Consider the following 17962-nt stretch of genomic DNA (forward strand, 5'->3'; position numbering starts at 1 on the left):
ACCATGTTGAAGCATAGGCTCATTAGGCTTATCTAATAAGCAGATGGCTGTAAAACTGAAGCTGAAGCCCACGCTACTTCATAGCTGACCTGCGTTACATAAGCCCCTCTCTGGCGAAGTGTTCTGGCGTGCCTGCCAAACTCTCAGGTCAATCTGATGATCTCGCACAGGAGATACAGTCGTCCACTGATGTCCTCACCAGGGCTGTAAGGTGGCATGTACAGTAGACATTGTTGATGTGACTTCTGGATTTTGTACACACAGCTGAGGACACTACAAAAATTTCAATGGAGTTGCCTTGTCTCATGGACTTCCACAAGTGTGGGCTTATGGCTCGTTTCTTGGATCACTGGGCTTTTTCTTTGAGTTATTCACATATAAGTAACATAAAGCGCTTTTCTCACGATCGTATCAAGCATTTTTACTAAGACGCCGTAAAAATCGCCGTAGAACACTTTATCTGGCTTACTGTTAGGATAATGTCCATCTTTTAAATATTGCATCGGATTCTGGTGCTAACGCGCGAAAAATTAAGTTTCATGGGTACGGGAGGGGAGGGGATACAGTTATCGCGGCTTTTCTGTTTATCAGGGATATATCTACACCTACTTGCAAGAACGTTGTCATACGATATTAGAACATTAGTGATTTAGTGAGAAAGGAATACGTTAAAAGACAAAAGAAAAAGTTCAGCTTCAGTGGTCTTTTGTTTTTTAATATAATTCCTATCACACTAAATCACTAATGTTCTATTTTCGTATGACAACGTTTTTGCAAGTAGGTGTATATCCCGAACTGTTCAAACATTTTCCCATCCACTCTTTTGTTTGTTTCTCTTATTTTATTTGGCCCCTGTTGTAAAGTGTTGTTGTGTTTTTAATCATCGTAAACGATCGCGAATGATGAATGGTGAATGATGGTCAATGATGATGAATGATGGTCAATGATGTCTAATGATGGTCAATGATGGTCAATGATGGTCAATGATGTCTAATGATGGTCAATGATGTCTTATGATGTCTAATGATGGTGAATGATGGTGAATGATGGTGAATGATGGTGAATGACGGTTAATGATGTCTAATGATGTCTAATGATGTCTAATGATGGTGAATGATGGTGAATGATGGTGAATGACGGTCAATGATGGTGAATGATGGTGAATGATGGTGAATGATGGTGAATGATGGTGAATGATGTCTAATGATGGTGAATGATGTCTAATGATGGTGAATGATGGTGAATGATGGTGAATGATGGTCAATGATGATGAATGATGGTCAATGATGTCTAATGATGGTCAATGATGGTGAATGATGGTCAATGATGGTCAATGATGTCTAATGATGGTCAATGATGTCTAATGATGTCTAATGATGGTGAATGATGGTGAATGATGGTGAATGATGGTGAATGACGGTTAATGATGTCTAATGATGTCTAATGATGTCTAATGATGGTCAATGATGGTGAATGACGGTCAATGATGGTGAATGATGATGAATGATGGTGAATGATGGTGAATGATGTCTATTGATGGTGAATGATGGTGAATGATGGTGAATGATGGTGAATGATGGTGAATGATGGTGAATGATGGTGAATGACGGTGAATGATGGTGAATGATGGTGAATGACGGTGAATGATGTCTAATGATGGCGAATGATGGTCAATGATGGTCAATGATGTCTAATGATGGTCAATGATGTCTAATGATGTCTAATGATGGTCAATGATGGTGAATGACGGTTAATGATGTCTAATGATGTCTAATGATGTCTAATGATGGTCAATGATGGTCAATGATAGTGAATGACGGTCAATGATGGTGAATGATGGTGAATGATGGTCAATGATGGTCAATGATGGTCAATGATGTCTAATGATGGTCAATGATGTCTAATGATGTCTAATGATGGTGAATGATGGTGAATGATGGTGAATGATGGTGAATGACGGTTAATGATGTCTAATGATGTCTAATGATGTCTAATGATGGTCAATGATGGTGAATGATGGTGAATGACGGTGAATGATGGTGAATGATGGTGAATGACGGTGAATGATGGTGAATGATGTCTAATGATGGTCAATGATGGTGAATGATGGTGAATGATGGTCAATGATGTCTAATGATGGTGAATGATGTCTAATGATGGTGAATGATGGTGAATGATGGTGAATGATGGTGAATGATGGTGAATGATGTCTAATGATGGTGAATGATGGTGAATGATGGTGAATGATGGTGAATGATGTCTAATGACGGTGAATGATGTCTAATGATGGTGAATGATGTCTAATGATGGTGAATGATGGTGAATGATGGTGAATGATGTCTAATGATGGTGAATGATGGTGAATGATGTCTAATGATGGTGAATGATGGTGAATGATGGTGAATGATGTCTAATGATGGTGAATGATGTCTAATGATGGTGAATGATGTCTAATGATGGTGAATGATGTCTAATGATGGTGAATGATGTCTAATGATGGTGAATGATGGTGAATGATGGTGAATGATGGTCAATGATGTCTAATGATGGTGAATGACGGTGAATGATGTCTAATGATGGTGAATGATGGTGAATGATGGTGAATGATGGTGAATGATGTCTAATGACGGTGAATTATGTCTAATGATGGTGACTGATGGTGAATGATGGTGAATGATGGTCCATGATGGTCAATGATGGCGAATGAATGTCAATCATGGTCAATCATGGTCAAAGATAGTGAGATGTCTTATGACGGTGACTGACAGGAATGAAGGGGAATGGTGGCGAATGATGGGGAATGACACCCAATGACAGCAAATGATGCCAAATCACGTATATACAAGAAAAATATATAGTCCGAATTGGCAGTTTGGTGTATATAGAACATGAACGTATTACCTTTATATTCCAACCAATAGCAAGGACTCTTATAAAACAGGAACTATGACGTCTTAAGCAAGCCAAATAATTTGGACTTAATATTCGTAAATGCAAATAGACTAACTATTCATCTCTTGCAAAATGCTTCAAAATAACAATAAAAATGTCTACGGGACATATTTTTTTATAAAACTTGATCAGAAATAGTGGTGTTCTTGTTTTTATCGTAACTGACCAATGAGAAACAGCTTTATATTCATAAGAATGACGTATCTTCTAGTAGAGTTCTAAGTATGATTTTGTAAAAATAAGACGACCAAAAAGTAACTGTCAGTAGTAATTATGTATTTTCTATGGGAGTATAACCTAAAAAATTCATCAAATTTAATCAGTTGTTTAAAGATTTTTGAGGAATTTTTTTGTGAGACAAACAGGGATTATAAATCAAGCTTTGTGATTGGATAGTTGATTTTCACCAATAGAAATATTTGTTGTATCGATTTAATGACGATTATGACGTCACGGTTGCTTCGATAATATTTAGTGTTCGTAGCAACGAGAAGAGGCCATCTTGGAAACAATGATTTGTTGATGGAAGAAATCGTCTGATTTTCTTCGAAATTTCCTTTCTGAAAGCCCAATATAGCTCTCGAACTCAACATCATGACGGAAACTTTAGCCGAGACTCGCCTTCAGCTTCAAAATGCCGAAAGTTCTATTTTATTTATGCAACAAGAACACGCACAAACCTTGCGAGGCCTTTATTCGGAGATCAGCAAACTCCAGAAAAAGTGTGGAGGTTGGTCTATATTCGCGTTATACTTTAACAAATGTACCTCACAGCTTTCTATGATTGTATTTTCTTACTTCTTTTTATTTCGATTTTTAGAGATGACTTTTAAGTTGGCGATGAACGATACAAGTTCGACAGATGAAGGTTAGTTCTGCCAGATTTTTCTCATCGAACGACAAAACATTTTAAGGGATTAATGCCAAACAAGTGAAAGATAACTTCGGAAGAAATAGAGATATAGAATCTTTAAAAATAAGGGGTTTTTTTAGTGATAGAGAAAGTTAAAAAGATAGCAAACAAAATCTATAGGCTCAATAGTATAAATTTATCCATCGCTGATAAGACAGCTGGTTCGTTTTTCAGTTGTGAGTCAGCTATTTTTTCCTAAAAATCCTATCATCAATCTTAGTAATGGTCGGTAAAAGATAAGCTTTATCATTATGTATGGCTTTTTAGATAAAATTATATTTCTTTCTCGAAATTGTAATCTAAGATTATTGCCTTTCTCGTACAAAAACAAAAATTACCTGTAAGATAAATTTGAGTGGGTGGTTGTATAATCAGATCTCACCCATTTTTTCAATGGCAAAAATATACTTTGGTATAAAAGATCAATACTTCATTGTATCAACTTTCATTTATATTTAATTGCTTTCGTTCCCTTTATTGCATTTTTAAAATTTATTATTTTTCAAACTCAAATTTTGTGGAAATCTATTTTATATCACAGTGGCATATATGGAAATTTATATTACTTTGGATTTGCAATGAATTTTTATACCACAATATTCACTGCCTCCCCACTCCCCTACACACACTCTTGCTTTCAAGAAAATTATAATAATTATTTCTTAATTTTCCTACAGCACAACTCCAAAAAGAGGACTCTGAAACAAAAGAAACATTAAAATTGCTAAGAGCAGAGAATGTAGACCTTAAAACTATTATTGATACTGGATATAAAAGAATTGTGCTGTTGGAGAACCAGGCCAAGGGATTCGAGCAAAAATACAACAGTGATATGAAGGAACGAGACTCTAGGATTGCATATCTTACTAAAGAACTTAATACTAAGTCTGATACTATAGCTTATCTTACAAACCAGTTACATCAGATGAAGTTAAAAGAGGCTTCAAAGAAACAGGATCAAGCATCTCGGGGAAGTCAACGACATCAGAGAAAAGTAGAAAGTACCAGTGTAGGAGAAGCGTCATCATCTCATGACACAGCTTTGAGTAATCTTGAGGCTGCACCACCAACACCTCCGATTACTCCTTCGCCTCCTTCACAAGGTGCCCCAACACGGGTCCGTAGACCTTTTAGAAGATCAGCAACAACTCCAACACCCACAGACTTGAATATACAAAAGTCCAAATCTCAAAGAGCTATTGGTATTCAGGCTTCACCTCATGAAATACGTCTAAATGTATCATCGGCAAAAACAAATAAAGGACTACCTTCTCGACCAAAACGAGGTGTTTCTCCTTCCAGACCTGGGATCGGCATCGCGAAGAATCCTTCAAGATCTGGTGGTAAAGAGAGACCCCCAGCTGATGAATATGTGGAATTCCTGAGAACTGGAGTGCGCCCTGATCCACAAGTTGTCGTTCGAGCTGCTCCAGAGCCCCTCCCACCTATCTCAGCCACAGATATGCACCTTAAAAGAACACCAAGTTATAACGGCATATCAAGAGGGTCAACCAAAAAAGTTCAAGATGATGTTGGAAAGATTGTTGTTCCACCTCTCGGCTCACCTGAAAAAGGCTGGCGACATAAAGAACAGTCACCCCAATCCAACAGCTCAAAGATGTAACAGACTTCAAAATATTATGCTTAGATTTATTTTGTACATTAATATATTTATTTCTCTGTGTACAGGATGTTTTCTGCTTATAACAAAAATTTAATGTAAATAGGACTACTATATCTACTGGGTGTAATTTTGGTCAAGTTTTCAAAACTTTAAAAATTCTATACATTTTTGCACAAACTAAAAATGTTAGTGTCTTTTTCTTTAAAAAAAAACTAAAACTAGATATCTACCGGTAATTGATATTGTCTATTGATCATATAAACTTTCATTGTCCTAAAACCATAGGTCTGTTTCAGGCTTTATAAAAAATAGTTTTACTTTGACAATCAGTAGTGAGTTTGTATATTAACAGTGAATAGTACATATTATGTTATTAAAATCATTCTTTGAATTATGATTTGCATATCTCTTTGAACTCTTTTCAATTATTTGGATTAAAATAATATCAAATCAGTTTCAGTTACCTCTTCTCCTTACTTCTGCACATTTTTTTTATCACTCCCTTCCCCTCAGCGTTCAAGGGATAAGCTATGTAGATTGATAGATAGATACTATCATTATTATATGCACCCTTGAAAGTATTGTGGATGCGAGGCTAACATGTAAAATACAAAAGAAATCACACTTTCTTGATGGAATCTGTGGCATTTCTTTTATATTTCCATGTTAGCCTTACATTTGAGACAATTTTAAGAAGGGTTCATTATAGACCCAATTTATAGTTGAGGGGTGGGGTTATGCAGTACCCATCACTGGATTGAAGGAAATGCTGGATTTTGTCTTCAAATATCTCCCAAAGAATTAGCCTGCATGCAGAGAAGAAAAGTCCTGCTGCACGCAAGATACCAAAGAATAAACGAATAGGCAAATCACAGAAATTGATCACTGTCACTGCAAGTGTTTAAACAAGGTATTTCTCAAAAATAATCGAGTACACAGCCAAGCAGTTTTGGAAAAAATCTTGTTGCAGGAGGTGGTTTACCAATAACATTGGGTTCCTATTGGGTTCTTCAATAAGATTTATTTATCATTTTATTGCTATTGGTTTTTAAAAAAAAAAATTGTTGGGGAAAATTTAAGATTCGAAATTCAATACTTTTTGGATTGGGGTACCTGTGGTAATCTGAGCAACATAAATAAACACTCGCTGCCATAGCAACTCCACAAGGGATTACAAAATGGCGCCGTGTCAGAATTTGATCTTGGCGAAGAAAAAAGGCGCAAAATAACTCAAACAATTCTATTTATTCGTCTAATTTATCTAACCTGTAAATAAAACTTAAACATGGACGATCCGAGGATAGAATGGATGCGAAATAAGGTGTATTTAGGAGTGGGGATCACAGATCCAGAAGTGTTTGAAGATCTACTCGCAAGAGACGAGGGCAAAAGTGAGAGCGAGATGCTTAAATTTCTCAACGAAGATCCTAAGGAAGGATGCTGTTTGCTCTTTTATTCAATGCTACGGGAAGAAGAAGAGGAAATCGAGGTGGAAGCAGGTTAGTTTGGTTGGTATTTGTCCGCCAAAAACGATCAGCGATGTTCAATTTACAAGCTTTGCTAAGCAAAGGGAAGCCTTGAATTATTAGCTAAAGCCTAAACCTCACAAAAAATATTAATTCACACAAAAAAATTCACAGTGGATCTTATACGAGTTAATTCGTGTTTTATGATGCGATCCAATCTAATTCAAATTAGAAAAGCAATTTATAAATTAGGTTGCAAAGCTGTTTATAAATATGTCCAACTATTAAATATGGACCGTTAATTGAGCTAAAAAATATACTAGAATCTTTATAATTATCAAGATTCTGAACTTAATCGTGATTTGCGTTTCTTAACTGCAGAGCCAGAAATGCCTGAGCTAATGGACAATAACAATGAAGCTGACAAGACTTCTGATGGTGAGAGTGCTGAGGGCAACGATCTCGCTATGGAGAGGGTATCTACTGCCGAGGGGGGTGCCAGTAATGCTGAAGGACCCAAGCCAGAAGATGGAATTGTGGCTGAAGGCGGTCAGACTAACTCAGAGGGTGGAGAGATGGCCATGGTTCCTGTTGATGGAGTTGCTGAGGAAGAAGGAGGGGAGCAACCAGTAACACCAAAACCCCCAGCTACTGTAAGCTTTGCATGCACTTAGAGATTTCACATACATGTATTAATCCTTTTGTGGCTAGAATCATTTTGACTAATGCTTCTCATATTACAAGGAGGAGTATATGGCCCATATTTATGAACTCCATTTTTTAAGGGTTTCATGGAAACAAATTTCTGGCCACATTTTCTGAGGTGAAGTTTACCACTGTCGGCTCAGGTATATGAATGTGTGCCAAGCTAATTTGAGGGTAAACTGGCAAAAACTGTGGTGAGCATGCTTCCAAGGCCTAGTAACAGATGTGAGGGAAGGGTAGGTGGGGTGAGAAACTTCCTATTTTTGCTTCGTGCTACAGAAAAGGAACAAGGCTAATGATAGTCCCTGATCTTAAACTAACTAATTCCTTTATGTTTTCTGATTGTAGAAAATTATTATCCAAAAAGTTGTAAGGACAGTGTTGTTCATGAGCTACGAGCATCTGCCAGAAGACTTTGTAGATGGAAGTGCCTTCTACTTTGTGCGCAACACCAAAGGACCAGTTCCTCTGCCATCCAACATCTTTGAAGCTGAAGACATTTTACCACCTCTCTTTGATTTTGGCTCTCTCAATGACCAAAGCCTCCTAACGTTGGAACAGTTATTGACTCTCGTATATATGCCACTGCTATCCCATAATGGTGCTAATAGGTCAGAAGGCTCTGATGTAAATAGCTCTGATCAACGCCGTGGAAGCAACCAGACATCTGCCTCTGCACCTGAGGGTGATCCTGATGCAACAGAGGATTCCCGTAGCAAGACTCAGTTACGTGATGAGTTTCTGATGAACATGCAGAAGTTTGCGACTCACATTAACAGAACAATCCATCAGTTGGAAGGAGACATACGACTAGAAATGCCAGATCTTGTTCTTGGTGAGGACATAGCAGAGATGGCCAAAGATTCGGCTCTTGTTGTCTCCTTAGAAGAAACACTCCATATCTGGGAGGTCACTATTTCGTCTGCACTGGAACAACAGCTCAAGAAAACACCACAAGGTAATGGCCCTTTAGCAGAAATTGACTTCTGGAGGGAACGCAATGCTACTCTTAGTGCAATCGCTGAGCAACTAAAGCTTCCAACGGTCAAAAAAGTTGTAGCGGTCCTAGCAAAATGTAACTCTGAGAGCTTGTCGGGGTTTGAGTACCACAGGGCTGAACTCAACAAGTACTACACAGAGGCCAAAGACAATGTTCGTTTCTTGTCAACACTCGAGAGGCACTTCAAGAACCTTGCTCATGGGGCTAACTTCAATATCGTGCTAGAGACTATTCCATCTATGATGAATGCACTTAGAATGGTCTGGATTATTTCACGACATTATAATAGGGATGAGAGGATGGTGCCTTTGATGGAGAGAATTGCTTGGGAACTAAGTGAAAGAGTGTCTAAAACAGTCAACATCAGAACTATTCTAAAGTAAGTCTTGTTAGTGTAAGATAAAAATATTTTGGGATTTGGAATGCATTTTATTTTAATGCTTTTGTTTACTCCTTAAATTTTGTTTGTTTACTCCTTAACAAATTGATAATGTATTTGTGATAAACCAATCAGCACATTAGCCACTTAAGTGTGATAACAAAAAAAGTATTTACAATATCACTGATTTAAAAGTTGCTGGTACTCCTTATCAAGTAAAATCGCATGATTATAGAATACCCCGCAAATGTACCTTTAAATGCACCTTTTGTGTCAATTTGTTCTTGTATGTGAACTCCAAAACATTCCCAAAAAGTTTACTTCGATGTCTCTTCGTTTCCACCATGCATTGGCTTATTCTCTTGCAGCTCTTGCATGTCAATAACTCTTCTCCTCCTCATTTTCTTGCGTTTATATTGTCGCGTCTACCTATCTTTCAGAGAGCCTCCAAACGTCGTAAAGCAAAAGACATCAGAAGCAAGAAAGACTCTTCTCACGTGGAAAGAATCGTACTTCGATGTTCGCGCCAAAATCGAAGCCTCTGGTCGTGATGCGCGATGGGAATTTGACCGCAAGCGACTTTTCGAGCGCACCGACTACATGGCGTCCATTTGTGAGGACCTACAAGAAGTCGCGCAGGTCATGGAAGAATTTTATAATATTTTTGGACCGGAGTTGAAGGCCGTGACTGGCGACCCGAAGCGAATTGAAGATGTTTTGAAGAGGGTTGATGGATTAGTTCAACCTATTGAAAACGTAAGTTTGACATATGATACGGACACTGACTTTGTCAGTCTCTTGAGTATTATATCTTGAATGGTAACACTTGAGACTTCATGCGCTGATTCCTAATTTGGGGGTCAAAACAAAAGAGTTTCCTTGGGGATTAAAATTTTGGTGTTGATATTTTTTAAATTGTTTCGGAGATTCTTTTTGGGCTCTTGGTTTTCCTCCCTCCTTAATAATGGAACGAGGGTCACAGGTGTGCTAGCCACTGTTATTATTTTATTTTATTTATTTTTATTTTTTACAACCACTACTCCCCATGCGGGGTTCTTCCGTGAGGTTCCCTCCACATGCACTACCACTACATTCTATATTTACGACACACAACACTCAACTCACATGTTGATTTTTACGGAGGGAGGAAACCGGAGATCCCGGAGAAAACCATCATGGCAAGGGAGAGAAAAAGAAAATAATGATAATAAATAAATAAATAAATAAAAATAACAATAAAATTGTTTCTTACTTAGAGCGATGTTTCCTCATTTATTCTAGTATTTAATGAATTTTCCAGGTCGCCTTTGATCCATTTAGCCTACGCCATACGGCTAACTGGCGTAACGTCATGGAATGGTTCCATCGCGAAGTGAACGCTATCGAGAACGAAGCTAAACACTTTATCGATGACTCGTTCAAGACGCTGCGTTCAGCTGAGGGAGCTTTTGACATGCTGCTTAACTTCAGACATATCAGATCCAGAGAAGCTATAAACTCACAGATGATGAAGAAGTTTAATGACATCTTGCTGCAGTTTGGGAAAGAGGTATGTGCTGGGCATAAATTCAATGAAAACTAACGAATAAACTGCTTTGAGTTGCGTCGATGATATAAGTCACTTCAACACCGGTTATCGTATGAGTACGTTACTGATTTACAGCATGTCGACAGAAAGACATTCTGTAACATTGAAATGGCTTTCCATTGTCTTCTAATATTTTATCCAATCCGGTGACAGTTAGTTAACGACTACGCTAAGATACAGTACGGCTACGCTTAGATGCAGTACGGCTACGCTAAGATACGGTACGGCTACGCTAATATGCGGTACGGCTACGCTAAGATACGGTACGGCTACGCTAAGGTGCGGTACGGCTACGCTAAGATACGGTACGGCTACGCAAAGATACGGTACGGTTAGTTTGCCGTATCGTTTCCCACTCTAAGAAAACCGCTTTAAAAAAAGTACAATTAATTGACGGTTCGGACGTTTGTCCTATGTCGTTGTAGGTGAAGAAACTATCAACGTTTACTGTAAGTTCCAATCGTTTGGCCAACATTTTCTTGTATTTTTCTCCTAAAGGTGGACGCAATGTATTCGCTATTCAAATCCAATGCAGAGCACCCACCTGTCTACAAGAACCATCCTCCAGTTGCTGGAGCAATAGGATGGGAACGATCGTTATTCCATCGCATCAAACGTACCATCTTAAGATTCCAAGAGATGGAGGATATGTTGAATAGTGACCAAGGAAAAGCGGTAAGTATATCGTATCGTATGTTTATTTTGGTTGATCTGTAGGATGGAGACGACTATAAATGCAGTAGAAAACTGACATACAAACAAACAAGACAACAAGGAAGTAAACAAACCCCTGTAACGAAGAGAGATAAACGAATAAACAAACAAATAAGCGATTAAACAAGCAGACAATCAGGCAAGAAAAGCAAGCAAAATATGAAGCAAAATAAAGAAAATTTCTTTATAAAGCGTATTTTTCATTTTCTCTAGGCGAGCAAGAAGTATGTGAGTGTTGCTCGGCTGATGAAAGATTACGAAGACAAAAAATACAATGCTTGGAGAGAACAAGTAGAGGCAAATCTGTTGATCTACCTCAAGAAAAACCTGCTAACCAAACCATCAACTGGTTCAGCCACTACACACAGAAGCGTGGCTGATGATGCTACAACATCTGAGGATACAGCAGAACATCATCATGGTTAGCAAAACGATTGGACGTTATTGTGATGATGTTGGTGGTGGTAATGATGATGATGATGATGATAATAGTGATGATAATGGCAATGCCGCTGCTGCTGATGATGATGACGATGGTAATGGTGTTGGTGGTGATGATGATATTGGTGGTGGTGATGATGCTGGTGGAAATGATGATGATGGTGGTGGTGATCATGGTGGTAGTGATGGTGATGGTGATGATGGCGGTGGTGAAGATGACGGTGTTGGTGTTGATCATACTTATGATCATTACACTAACCTCCCCTCTCTAACTTGCCATTCCCTTGCGTATCACATGGTTTACCACTAACGTTGATATGATACAATGAATAGATCTAGATGTATCACATAGAGCCTTGCACTACTGTGGGATCCATTATGTTGATAACTTGTTTTTTTCTCTTACTCTATCAGCTCCACATCCCAACGTCCAGTATGTTGTAGACTTCTCCGCTGAGATGGGTGAGATCATTACAGAAACCAAGTATCTTGAACAGCTCGGATTCCAAGTTCCTGAGTTGGCAAGAAACGTTGCTTTGCAGGTCAGAGACTATAACTTAAATTAGTGTTTTATCCTCACTGCATACTCATTACCGAGCCACGAGAATTAAGATATGGAAGGTGACCGCGACTGCTGGCAATAAGCATGCGAAAAGAATGCGATGCGTCGTCAACCGCCACCAGGGGAGGTGGGTGGGGTGAATCTTCTACTCTCTCTTTAGGCAGCTTCCGACGGAATGATTCAAGGATCTGGGTGTGGCGCTTATATATGGAGATGTCGCAAAGCATTACACCCGCACTGCGCAAACTCCAATGTCCATAAATGGGGGTTGCTAAATTCCTACGTGACATGCTAATTATGTATGCAGTGAGAATAGTTTTTTAATGAAAGAAAGTATGTGTTTAGGAAACTACAGGCTTTTAATAAACTGTTTGAAGCAAAATGACTTGCAGTAGCTACGCCAACGACAAGACAGCAGGCAAGACAACCAAAAACATAATTTACACCGTGAGCAATGCCATCTGCAACAATAACAACAACTACGACGTATACAACTACTACTACTACAACAACTACTACTACAACAACAACAACAACTACTACTACAACAACAACTACAACAACACCAACAACAACAACAACTACAACAACAACTACAACAACAACTACAACAACAACTACAACAACAACAATAACTGCAGCAACAGCAACAGTGAGAACTACAACAACATCAGCAGCAACAGCGACCAGAGCACTGAAGCAATTTACTCAAATGCTTATAAGAATATATATTGACTGATGTCCATCTTATGTTTTCCAGGAGGAGAAATATCTCAAATACGTGGATGGATTGAAAATGATGCTGGAGCGATATCACTCAGTCATCGTGAGCTTGGACGTAGCAGAGGTAGAATATGTTATGATATTAGGATGATGATGAGTGACGATGATGCTCAGTATGATGATGGGGATGATGATGATGCTTAATATGATAATGCTGCTTCTAATATTGATGATGCCAATATCATGATGGTGGTGTTGTTCGATGTGCTTCGTACGATGGATGATGGTGATGATGACGATGATGATGTTGCTGATGATGATGATGCTCAATATCATATGATGGTGATGATCGCAATGGTTGTGATGGTGTAAACTTTTCTTGCCGTCTCCAGACTCAACTTCTCGACGACCACATTAAAGAGTTAAAACGAGTGCTCAAACCAGGAGCCAAGAGGTTGAACTGGAACTCTCTTGGAATAAGCGACTACATCACTCGCTGTGGCCAGGTAACAACACTACATGCAACACTACATGTTCAATATGGGGATTAGCCTCTACAGACCCTAAGAACGTCTGCGTAAGAGACTCCATAGGGATCTGCAAAAATAAAGCGTCTGAAACACTTAGTAACTTACAACGTTTTTGTTTTGACATCGCCTTTACAGTCACAAGAAACATCTTTCGTTGTAATAACCACCCACTCTATCGATCCCGCTTCATGTTTTATGATTTTTATCAATTCATTAAATCTTTGATGATCGTATTTGTCATATTTCTAGGCGATCGGTAAGTTCGAGTCGTTGGTAAACCAGATTCAAAAGAACGCAAAGGACATCAACAGTCGGTTGGAGATGATTGAAAATAGCGAGCTGTTCAAGCCCTCGCCTCCTAAAGCCAACGGCATGCTGCCAGATGCCAAGGTAAAACGTCTTTTTGTCTCTCTGTCTGTTTATCTGTCTATTAGTCAGTTAGTCAGCCAGGCAGTAAGTTGGTTGTTCGATTTATAGACCCCTTGCACTGAGTCCCTAGAGGAATTGTTCTGGGGGACAAAACAATCGATTTTTTTTTTTGTATAAGAAAAGACGGCCTATTGTTTTGTCCCCAAGAACAATTCCTCTAGGAATTCAATGCAATATTGGGTCTATTGGTTGTTTGGTTGGTCGGTCAGGCGCTCAGTAAGCCAGTAGGCTGATCAGTTGTTGGAAATCAGGTGGTCGGTCGGCCAGCTGGTCGGTTGGAAGGTTTGTTGGTCGGACGTTCAGTCAGTCAGCCACTCAGCAGGTCAAGATTGGTTGATCAGTTAGTTGAGATCATGGTCGGTTCGTAGGTAGATATATAGGCCGATAGTCAGTTACTCAGCAAGTCAATCATTTGTTGTCGATTGGTAGACTAGAAGTAACTAAACTCCTTTTCATTTCTAGGAATACTTTGAGCACTTGGAGAAGTGCCGTGGCCATGAACTGGACGTGCTGGCCAGGAAGTACCGAGCGATTGGTCCATTACTGACCAAAATGGAAGGACTTGTAGCTCACACTAATACCGGGAGGTCACCTAAACTACAGCCTTACTATGCTTATTGGGAGAATTCTGTGTACGAAGCACTCACTAAGGTACGTCATCTTACTACGTAGGGGGGTGGGGGGGGGGTTCATTCTCTGCCAGACCGACGGTATATAAGTAAAACACCTTCCAGGCTACACCATCTCCTAATGAAGACGAGCAGTAGCAGTCGAAACGTCGCGTTCCTCCCAACTGCCACAATCGTTAGATAAATGAGTGTAATCTTAGGTTTATATCCACGATGAATAATCCTTCAATTGTTCTCTTGTAATGCTTTCCTCAGATGGTAACAAGAAACTTGCAGATGTTCAACAGCCAGTTGTTGTCTAAACAGCCTCTGTTCCAGATAGAAACAGTGCTGTCTGCACCAGAGATTGTCCTATCACCACCAGCCAATGAAATCTACAAACTGATCATGCAGTCTGTAAGAGACATGGTTGAAGGGTAAGTTCAACCTGGGGTAGAAACCTCCGTGGAAGGACTAATCTCCGAAACGTCATTATAGTTCAAAACACGATGTTTAAGGTTCTTTCTTATTCAATTTTTGGTGAACTCCCCTCAACCCCTTCCCTTGGAGCTTTTACATTTCCATGTGGTGAAATCAGGACCAATTAGGCGTTCTAATTCTTGTCTCTTTCTTGGTGATTTTCGTAATGAAGAACAAAGCAGTTTGTACGATGGATGCACGGCACGTGTATCGATACACCACCCCAGCACGCTGAAGGGGAAGACGAGCCTGTGGTATTCAGCTTCTTCACAGACATCGCTGCTAATCCAGCCATTATCGAACTGGTTACCACGGTAACCAAAAGCGTCCAGAACACCCTCGGCTCCCTTAACAAATACCTTAATCGGTGGAAGAGGTACCGGTTGTTATGGAAACTTGACAAGGTAAGTGAGAAAGTCCTTATGTTAACAATGAGGTGATTGATTAACATGATACGGGGTATTTTTTTTGTTTTTTTGTTTGCTCAAACAAAACACAAAAGTTTTTCTAAAATTGTAAGGCTATCTAATATCATTGCTATAGCAACAAGAGATACTTTACAATTCACAGTTTTAATGACTTACTTGAAACTCTGTCTTGTATTTTTTAGAGTAACATGGTAGAGAAGTTTGCATCCAAGAATCCCTCATGTATTGCGTATGACGAGAAGCTGCAGTTTTACTCCAATCTTGTACTCGAGGTAAGCACTTGTGTAGACAGTACTGGGATTGAAAGAAACAGAAGTGAAAAACTGGAAAAAAGTAACAAGTTTGATTTCAAAAGCTGAAAAAAACCCAGACATTTTGTCCAGTCTTGAGTTTCTGCAAATGCGAACACTTCAAGGCGTTCCTTGCTATCTGTCATGTGATACAGGTGTACCACGTGACAACTCAGTTGCCTTCAGAAGAACGAGGATTTTAACTTTAAACATTGTTCCAGGAGGTGATGGATTTTATCTGCATACAATTTTTCAAGTGTTTTATATACCATTCCCTTCCATCGCTCCCGACCCCAGTGCTTATCCAACTATAATCTCTTTCCGTTGCTAGGTTGGTAACCAAGCAATGTCACGTGACGGAGACTTCGTGCGCCTCAACCTGGAACCCCTAGCAACCACCATTCAGGCAAACGCGAGAGCCTGGGTCAAGGAACTTGGGAAAATGCTGAATGAATCTGCCAGAGAAAATCTTATGGCTTTGAAAGGAGAACTGGAAGTGAGTGTAGAAAGCGTTAATTTGGGTGAAACATAATCATGATGAATACTGATGACGATGAATAATGCTCATGATGATTCTGAATATTAATATGACATTGATAGCGATAATTATGATGGTCATAAATTATGAGGCTGCCTCTAAAACTATTGTGTATTTTCATTTCAGGGTTTGGCCAACGATCTTAAGCGTGCTCCAGACACCTTGGAAGATCTCAAGTTCGTCCTACGAGTCATTGCGGACATCCGGGACATGTCTCTTAATGTAGAACTACGATGCGCAGACATCAGGGAAAGATACCGCACACTGCGCATGTACGATATTGAGGTATGTTCCACTGCAGAACAAGAATAAGCTGGTAGTGCTCGTGAGAAGCGGAGAACCCGGAGAAAATCCGTCCAATCAAGGATGAGACCCAATAAACTTTACCAACATGCGATAACGAGGCCGACACGAGTGAAAAACGTCTGCGCATGCTGTGAATCCGTATGCAAATGAGTCAAAACATAAGCAAATTTGACTTTCAAACATGCCTTATAAATTGGACATCACAAAATGCCAAAACTTAGTGTCCATACTTGAAACTTAAGGCTAATTCTTTCATATTGTGTTTGCTTATACAGTATCTTGGTCTGACAAAAGTATACTCGCGAACTTTTTTGTATGCTTGAAGAAAGCAAACATTTATTTTCTCGCTCAAAATCTTCAAAATTTTTAGAAAACGTGCAGACGTGCACGCATGCGCAAACGTTTTTCTTTAGTGTCGACGAGGCCGGGATTAAAGCTTTCCTACAAATCAATCCTACGAATTGACCACACAAACCGCAGATTTCCCGCCAGATTAATTGGTATTAAAACAAAACTAAGATCTCAACGACCTTATTGCTCTCGTAACCATTCATTTAATATTTCAATCAGGTTCCCGAGGATGAGTTGGAAATTTGTAACAGCATCGATCAAGTCTGGGAAGATCTCTTCGCAGAGTCCAGAAGCGTGGACTATAGTCTGGTCTCCGTCAAAGTCAAGTTCACTGAGGTAAATATGTAATTTTAGTCAAATACGAGTGGTCTATCATCAATGCTGCATTCTGATTGGATGCGCTACTAGTAGGTTATAAGTTATAACCTAGTAGTAACGAAAAGTGCTGGCTTACGTCACAGCAACTAACGCTATTTAGTCAAATCCAAATAGTTGATGGTCTATAATCAATGCTGTATTCTGATTGGATGAGCTACTAGTAGGCTATAACTTAGTTATATCTTACTAGTAATGAAAAGAGCTGGCTTTGAAAACCTTGAAAAAATTGAAAACTTGTTCGCATCTATATATATTTGACCGACTAGTTGGATTTGACTAAAATAATTAGTCGTCTCGCCCTCATGGAGCCAATAGTCCATTCGGGCTCAAGGACTAATAGCTAAATATTAGACGCTAACAGGATTTTTAAGACTCAGACTTTACTTTACATTTCTATCTTGCAGATCACACAAGATCAAGTGGGCGACTTCACTAAAGATATTTCTAAGTTCAAGGAGAGTTTCATAAACGAGGGACCAAGCTCAATTGGCACAGATCTAGACGCAGGTAACGTTCTAGCTCTCTCTGTAGATTTCTCATTAGAAATGTGTCGCACG

The 17962-nt window shown here is 39.2% G+C and overlaps 2 protein-coding genes across 2 annotated transcripts in view; both read left to right on the top strand.

Annotated features, from left to right (window-relative positions):
* Positions 1-2887: 2887 nt before the first annotated feature.
* On the top strand, positions 2888-5883 carry LOC116304795 (uncharacterized). Its single transcript, XM_031714579.2, has 3 exons — positions 2888-3682; positions 3773-3820; positions 4543-5883. Exons 1-3 carry the CDS (start codon positions 3547-3549, stop codon positions 5487-5489), a joined length of 1131 nt encoding a protein of 376 aa, XP_031570439.2. The 5' UTR covers positions 2888-3546; the 3' UTR covers positions 5490-5883.
* A 236-nt stretch (positions 5884-6119) lies between these two features.
* LOC116304786 (dynein axonemal heavy chain 10) overlaps positions 6120-17962 on the top strand; it is a 41871-nt gene continuing 30028 nt past the window's right edge. Inside the window, exons 1-19 of the mRNA XM_031714567.2 lie at positions 6120-6988; positions 7337-7608; positions 8009-9039; positions 9480-9795; positions 10340-10588; positions 11126-11302; positions 11555-11762; positions 12197-12324; positions 13105-13191; positions 13460-13573; positions 13847-13987; positions 14489-14677; positions 14911-15071; positions 15287-15518; positions 15725-15814; positions 16164-16328; positions 16497-16655; positions 17247-17363; positions 17810-17912. Coding sequence (XP_031570427.2) covers positions 6775-6988; positions 7337-7608; positions 8009-9039; positions 9480-9795; positions 10340-10588; positions 11126-11302; positions 11555-11762; positions 12197-12324; positions 13105-13191; positions 13460-13573; positions 13847-13987; positions 14489-14677; positions 14911-15071; positions 15287-15518; positions 15725-15814; positions 16164-16328; positions 16497-16655; positions 17247-17363; positions 17810-17912 — 4153 coding nt within the window. The 5' untranslated portion in view covers positions 6120-6774. The remainder of the gene's footprint in view (positions 6989-7336; positions 7609-8008; positions 9040-9479; positions 9796-10339; positions 10589-11125; positions 11303-11554; positions 11763-12196; positions 12325-13104; positions 13192-13459; positions 13574-13846; positions 13988-14488; positions 14678-14910; positions 15072-15286; positions 15519-15724; positions 15815-16163; positions 16329-16496; positions 16656-17246; positions 17364-17809; positions 17913-17962) is intronic.

This window comes from Actinia tenebrosa, unplaced genomic scaffold (genome assembly GCF_029948245.1).
Source record: "Actinia tenebrosa isolate PJP-AT-01 unplaced genomic scaffold, QUT_ActTen_1.0 PGA_scaffold1__47_contigs__length_23844297, whole genome shotgun sequence".
Lineage (NCBI taxonomy): Eukaryota > Metazoa > Cnidaria > Anthozoa > Actiniaria > Actiniidae > Actinia > Actinia tenebrosa.